At 30.5% G+C, this 7,853-nt stretch overlaps 1 protein-coding gene across 4 annotated transcripts in view; it reads right to left on the bottom strand.

The window, feature by feature from the left end:
• Positions 1 to 730: 730 nt before the first annotated feature.
• LOC129920943 (allatostatin) overlaps positions 731 to 7,853 on the bottom strand; it is a 32,833-nt gene continuing 25,710 nt past the window's right edge. For all 4 annotated transcript variants that reach the window (XM_056002498.1, XM_056002499.1, XM_056002500.1 and 1 more), the window contains exons 2-3: positions 1,074 to 1,185; positions 731 to 1,008 (exon numbers count right to left, since the gene is read on the bottom strand). In XM_056002498.1, the coding sequence (XP_055858473.1) occupies positions 766 to 1,008; positions 1,074 to 1,178 (348 nt within the window). In that variant the 5' untranslated portion in view covers positions 1,179 to 1,185 and the 3' untranslated portion in view covers positions 731 to 765. The remainder of the gene's footprint in view (positions 1,009 to 1,073; positions 1,186 to 7,853) is intronic.

Below are 7,853 nucleotides of genomic sequence, written 5' to 3'. Positions count from 1 at the left end.
TTAGTTTACTTAAAGCATATCATTAAATAAAACGTAGGTACATAAATAAATCTTCAAGATAAAAATCATGATATGCAAGTTATTCATCAACAAATATTTAAACATATACGATGTACCACAAAAAGAGAATGGACATCTTGGACGTTCGACAGCTATTAATGAAAATGGTATCAAATGAAGGAACTATAACTTAAAATAACTTTTCAAAATAACAATTTTTAATAATTTTTTGAGTGTTTTTACATGTTCAAATTAGCAAAAATTTCTCTCAAAAAATAAAAAAGCTTAGGTATATTTTGAGTTCTTTAGGTAAAATATTCAGGTCTTCAGACTCTGGGAAAATGTTGGAATATGATACTTTGTACTAAAAATACACTTCAAAGTTATAATTTTGATCAAGTCTATATAAAGTGTTAAATGCAAAAATGCCTTTCATCCGTTTTTGAAGTATGTCACAGAGATAAGATTTCTGCAAAATATACCATGTATGTAAGACTTAACTTCATCAATAAATAACTAAATCATTGTTAATCGCAGAACGTCCACGTTCCATACAGTTTTTTCCATTCTCCTTTAATAAAAATTTGACGATGTGTATTGATTGTATGAATATAATGATAATTTAAATATTTTATGTTGAATTATGTTTATAAGTACATTATTGAAGCACATACAAATCTGAACTAATAATCAAGAAATTTCTTTACACTAGACACTGAGATAAAAGGTATTTTTAACTTTGGGCAAAACGTGTTAAACGAAAATTTATTTCCTGAAACACGAAATTGGATTGAAGTAGCATTGCCTGTATCGTACTGCTTGTCGTTTAGTCATAGGCTCTCGTAAAAGGTTTTCCGCAGCTCCTCCTGAAATTGCATCGTCCTTGAGGTCCTGTGGGGCATCCAAAAACAATCTCAGTTTTTCATATTGACTATCGGGGTATCGATTAAGTGCTTGATATGCATAGTATGGGTTGTATGTCTGGCCGGGTTGGATGTGTTCAATTTCCTAAAACAAACAGCATTTTGCTTAGTGTTTACTTTTTTTTTTTTTGAAGGAAGTAATAATCTTACATTGACATTTGTTTCATAATATTGTGGTCTTGCTTCGACTGATGCTGCAATTGAAAGTACAACAGCTAGTGTGATAACAAATAACTTTTGTCCTGAGTAAACCATAATGGAGCTGAAATATAAACAAATTGACAAGATTAATTTTAATTTTAAACAAAATCTTCTTAATAATTGATTTAGATTAAAATTTTTAGACACATGAATTAATTGCAGTGAAAAATTGCAGCATTGTATTTTTCAAACATCGAAAGAGCACATCTATATTTTTGTATTGAGAAATTTGTTCCTGGTTCATAATTAAGTAATCACTGGGAAAGACGCACACATAGTATGCCCTTTAGCTTATGGATGTGGCTAAAAAATTGATTCTCAATTAGACTTGGATAAAATTGTTCCCCATGGTAATAGCTCATTTTGAAATTCACATACCTACTTCATGCTCCTGTCCAAAATACCAATGTACGTAGGTATGTATAATATTGTTTAAATATAGGCACGTGTAGGTAGGTACATCAAACCTTTATAATTTAACAAACAAACCTTTGGTGAGAAGTTTTTTTTTATATTCGAATACAGAACAATTAATACGGCTTAGGTCGGTTTTTGAAACAAATTAAATCATCCTTCTATACCTTCTGTTGTTAAAACGTTAAGTTTGCTTGTCTAAAGTGATAAAATGAATCGGTTATTTAATTGATCCACATTGTAGGTATTCAGCCCTATTGTGAGTTTCACGTGGAATGTTTTCCGCCGGAATTTTAAAAGCTATCATGCGTTTCGCCCGAAGGGAATTTACATTTTCGCTAAACTAGTTTCTTGCTCGGCACCAAAATTTAAGTGAGAGAAGAGCTGTCGTTTACCTTGCAAATTACTTGAAAAAAAAGTTGAAAATACAGGAAGATGTCCGAACGTGAACAACTTTTCGCCCGGAACTCACAACAGGGGAAAAGTAAAATTCAATTTTTCCGGGTGGAATCTTGTTAACGTGGAACTCGCGATAGGGCTGATTAATTAATATTATTATTTTACTTTTATTTAAACGCAGTCAGAGCACCTTATAACCTAAGTAGATTCATGGGTTGAATATTTGGACCTTAAGAAAATAACTTGCAATCGGATCTTTCAACCCTTTTGGGAAAGCAGCGTAGGAAAAGCTGTTGAATCACGACATCAACATTGTTCCTGGAACTCTGACGTTTATCTTTGGTAGTATTTAAAGTCAAATTTGGGTATTCAAGGCAACAAATTGAAGATTAGGTATCACCCGACATCATCAAGCAAGAGACCTACCAACAGCACCAAGTGTGAAGGAGTGTGCTCCTTTTAATATGCTGGATTTTACAAGACAACTAAATCGAAACCACTGGTTCGATGGTGTGTATATGCGGTCATGAATCAGTCATATAAGCAAATGCTTAGGGCTAGGTCTAGAATTGGTGATCTGGTAACCAAAGTGAGAATGGAATTCCGAAAGTCGGACCAGCCCACCACAGGACCACGTCAATAACTACTTTTCCGCTGAACCGCTGCAAACCACCGACCGACACACCATGTTCATAAATTACTTGTTCGCTTAATCACAGGGAAACCAAAGTCCTTCGGATCAAATATTTCTTTCGAGTTTTTAATTCTTCACACAGAGAAAAATATGACCACCTTATTGCCTTATTGAACTGTTTTATGAAGAAACCTTATTAAAATCAAGGATCAATAAGGTTTTTCCATAGAGATTTCGAAAAAATCTTAGTAAAATTTTCATGTTTTTTTCAACTTGGCACTACAACTAAAATTGTGACCAATATTTCTATAGTGAGTTGAATCAGGTGGTAGATGTGCGACTAGAGAGTTGAAGTTTTCAGTTCGATCCCCGACATGATAGCTTGACAAATATGTTTGGTAAAACTCAATACTCAACAGTTTCATTTCATTTCAGTTTTGTATATTTCAGACGAAGAATCTTTGAACATTTAAATCCAAGGTCCATTACATAGAAATCAAGAAAAGTATTGAAAAGTAACGAGAAAAAATTCTTCTGACTTTGAACCGAAGGGTTCGAACGATTCTTTTGTCGCTTCACTATTCTCTTATGTTTAACATCAATGTCAAGGACTTTAGCTATTTTTGTTCATCTTTAAACACTTTGGAAAATGAGTTGTCTTCTGCCCGTTTAATTTTTAGTTTCTCCCTTAAGTATTTGGCGAGATCCATAGCTTGGACCAAGCCTAAATTCACTCTTTGAAACTCACGACTTAATGGCAACGAGAGTTGGTAAACCATACTTATAACCTTTAAGCTAATCAAGAACTTGAAATCCATAGCGTTTTTTAAGTTCTTTGCGTCCTTCCAATGTTCTTACTTTGTCAAGATTCTCGAACACAAGCGGAAATAGCTCCTCAAAATCTTCAACTGCTTGATATTTTGAGATCCATCGCGCCAGATTCAGCCTTTTTAATATTTTTTTTTTGTGGAGCGACTGGTTATGTTAAACAATTACACAGGTCAACACGAAATTTGTGCTTGGGTTGTGACTATAAAATTATGATAGATATATTGATTCTCATCTGGAAAACATTTTTTTTTTTTATTTGCTTTTGAAGTCAGCAGAGCAATTTCCAGTATTCAAGTAAATCTGTCTTTTACAAAAATTGTCGTGCTTAATTTTGGCAAACACTCGAGAACGTCTTAACCTATTTGGCTGATTTTTGTTTTGTTTTCTTCATTTTAATGCTGTTTTCATATTCATATTCAGAAAAAATAAAAAATCAGGAAATTTAAGAAAAAAAAGACACATTAAATCGAAATTTTCGTTTTATTCGAATTTTTGTCAGATGGGAGCTTGAGGCATTAGGTATATGATACCTTCTATTTTCAATATTTATGGTAAAAGTAATTCACTTTTTATATATATGATATTCGTCTGAAATTGAAAAAAAAAAAAAAAACAAAATAGGTAGAGAAATATTTTTTCATTGTACAGTACACAAAATAATCAGGAGTCGTATCACGGCACACGATTACGATCATACGTTAATAAGGATAAGGACACATAGCAACTAGCAACCATACGTTAACGAACGTATGCCGTAGTTCGACCCCAGATCATTCTGCTATTCGATTCACGTGAAAGTCTAAAATAAGAAGCGTAGTAATGGATCAAACGAAATGTGTTGATAGGCCAACTTTAGATCTTTCAGAAATTGTTAACTTGTTGACCCCAAATCCTTGAGGTTTTCGATTAAATATGCAGTTCTTGTGAAATTTCGAAAAATCCCTACTTTGCAACAGTATTTTGCTTCCTCTGCCCATAATTGATTTTTGTTTTTTACGATTCTTTCACTTAAACATTGCCTAACAATAAGAAACAATTAATTAACAAAAATATTTTTTATTTCATACGCCATTTTTCTGCAAATTAATTAACAGTTCCAAATTTCATAAAAACTCAATTTCTTACTTTTATTTCAGAACAACAAGACGAAACAAATTTGGATTGTGTGACTCTGGTTTATTATTTTAAAAATATATCCCGGCATTGCAGTTTTCAAAAAAGTATAAAAGTTTCCAAAGATGAAGTTAGATCAAAAAAAAATTCAGCTTGAACTCAACAAAACTGGGTTTTTAAGAGCAAAAAAAACTTTGTATTCATCATAACTTTTTTCTTATAATTTAAGTCGAATAAAGTGTAAAAATGTATGACTTTAAATTATCTACATTTTATACCTTAACAATTTTTTTGTACAATGCACGGTTCTTGCACTATAGCTCATAAAACTGGAATTAGGATCACAGGGTATGAAAATTGTATTTTTGCTTCCAACACTACAAAAAGGGGAAAGGGTGATTTTCTATTGTTTTGGTTTACCATTGACCCAAAAAGTGCAAATTAAACCCAAGCACAAAAAATATTTTTATTTTTGTCGACCTGTGTTATCGATTCCAATGAGAGGGAAATATCCCCCTGATCACCCCTATCTATTCGTCAAATAAAGCCACCATCTTAACAGATTTGAAGTAGCCAAAGACTTTCGTTTTTCTGGAATACACAAAAATATTACTGCCAAGCACTAGGAACTCAACTTGTTTCTCTTTCAAAAAATCAGGGTAACACTGTATTAAAACTTAAATTCATAAATTAAATCATTATTGATTTAATTTGGCTAGGTTGTTTAAAATAATACATATATATAATGAATAATGTTTTGCATAGTGTATATTCATGGAGAAAGTGACAAAAATTATTGAAATCCGAAAAAGGAAGAAATAGAACCTTGACGTGAAGACATTCATAGACTGTATGAATAAAAAATAATAAATACTAGCAATATGAAATTAATAAGTATAAACTAGGTTTGATATGCACAAAATGTGGACAAAAAACGTTCATACTTTACAATTTTTCAAGTAAAAGTATTTACTATTTTTTATGCATAGACTCAGTGTCATATAAAACAAAATTAAAGCTGAAATTCCAAAGATACTCTTTTTCCAACAATCAACGTGAAAAAAACATCATTTAATTTAGCCTATGGAAAATAATTTGATGTTTTTCATAACATATAATCTTAAATTATGGTCATGCGTTGGACGACCATATCAATCATAAAACTTATATTTTCCTTTTTAACCTAAACCGTTATTCAATATACGATGTATGTGTTTATAAAGGATATCATATTCATCAAAACCTTCCCTTATTCAAAAAAAAAGAAAAAAATGTTGAATTTTTTAAAGATTTATTCAATAATAAATATCATCCCTCAAAGTCTTTCAATACCTAAACTAAAATTTACTGTCTATATCGAATATCAATACTTTCCGGATGAATTCTGATACAGCTCCTGTTGAGCAAGAATCATGATATTTTGACATAGCTTTTTACTTACAAATATTTACTAAGCTGTCTATCAAGAAGACACACTTTTACTTGAGTGGGATGAAAAGCAACAAAATGTCCTCATAATAATATGAATTAAGTATTTGGTTAGCCAATAAAAAACGTAGGTGCATATGTAGTTTATTTTTGGCAGTTATCAATACACTCTAGAGGTAATTGAACGAATAAAACATTCTTATAATGTTTTATTGTACCTATATAATATGTTCCTATTTTATCTACTGTTTCCATTTAAGTGAATATAGCTTATATCTGATTGAAATGAAGACTTGAAATGGTTTTATTAAATTACTTAAGGTCAATTGAACATTAAAGTCCTTAAGTGGGATTTCAATTGATTAGTTTTTCCTTGCAAATATTGTGACAACTTACAATGTAAGTGATTGTAGTTTGATGTAATTCTTTTTTTTTTAGAATTTAATATCATCTTCATGGTCCGTAGTAAATTTAATTATGTATTTGTCTCATGTGCCTTTTCTTTAACAAAAATTTCACTGCTCTTATGTGAACAGTATAAATAATTCCTGTTTGTTATTGGTTTTGAACAATTAATTTTACCAAAAACTGAAAAGAAAAAAGTTTTTTTTTGAAAAATATGCGCTTTCTATGCTTTAAATCATAATAATGTTTGGTGAATTTGTTAAGGAAAAAAATCCTGTGGGAGATGAGGTATATTTCCCCCGTTCAGGTGGGAGAAGAATTCTAGTTTTCATTAAAGCTAAGTTTATACAAAAGAAAAATTCATTTGAACAGTATGAAATAATGTATGAAAAATAATTTTTTTAGCTGAATATAAATTTGAAAACACTAACATAAATCCGAAAGCTTAGAGCCGTTTGCTGAATCGAAACTTAAGCATTTAAGTTCAACATAAATCCTTATGTGAGAGTTTACGAAGAGAAAAAAGTAGAGAATAAGAGTTTATATTCAACATAAAGGAGAATGGGCATTTTGGACGTTCGGTGGCTATTAATGAAATTGGTATCAAATGAAAAAAACTATAACTTAGGAATAACTTAAACTATGGACGTTTTGCTGCAAAGCATTAAGAATGTAAGATATTGCAATTTTCGTAGTGTTAATGCATTGTGTAATGTGAAAAGAACAAAGTGAATAATATATTGATTTTGAATATAAAATATGATGCTCTGTCATTTTCCGTGAGAAATTAATCTTGAATATCCGAACAATAGAACTCTTAATATAAGCTTTTTAAAACAACACTATCGAGACTTTTTTTTAGAGTTTTCATGTGATTCAAACTAACAAAATATTGAAAAAAAAAACTAAAAAAAAAACTAAAAAAAAAACTCAAAAGTGTGGTTTTAAAAATGTTATATTTTGGTCTCTATTTGTCAGATATTCAAAGTTAGGGTCTTCAGGATCAGGAAAAATGATAGAATATCAGCATTTTGCATTTAAAATACACTTTTATGTTGTAATATTGAGAAAATTCATAAAAGTGTTAAATACAAAAATTCATTTTATCCATTTGTTAGGCACGTCACAGGGAAAAAACTTTTGCAAAATACTTTTATGACTTAACTACATCAATAAAAGACAAAATCATTTTTGGCCGCGCAACGTCCGCGTTCCATACAAATTTGCCCATTCTCCTTTATTTAAGTTTCGATTCAGCAAATGGCCCTTATTAATATTTAATAAAACTTTTCAGTAAACATATACCTCCTTTTGAAGACAAAATAACAGATCTTAAGATCTGGACAACGTAAAAAATTTTAGGAAAAGTAGTTTTACTTGTTAATATAATAACTTAGTGGCGCGTCACTCTTTGTTTCACTTTGGAATAAACAAGACCTAACACGGGTTTTTGGAAATTTAACACGTTAAATATAGCTAATTTTCGAATTTATTACAATTATTAT

This window comes from Episyrphus balteatus, chromosome 1 (genome assembly GCF_945859705.1).
Source record: "Episyrphus balteatus chromosome 1, idEpiBalt1.1, whole genome shotgun sequence".
NCBI lineage: Eukaryota > Metazoa > Arthropoda > Insecta > Diptera > Syrphidae > Episyrphus > Episyrphus balteatus.
The sequence above is the reverse complement of the archived record's forward strand: the minus strand, read 5'-3'. Positions and strand labels throughout refer to the sequence as shown.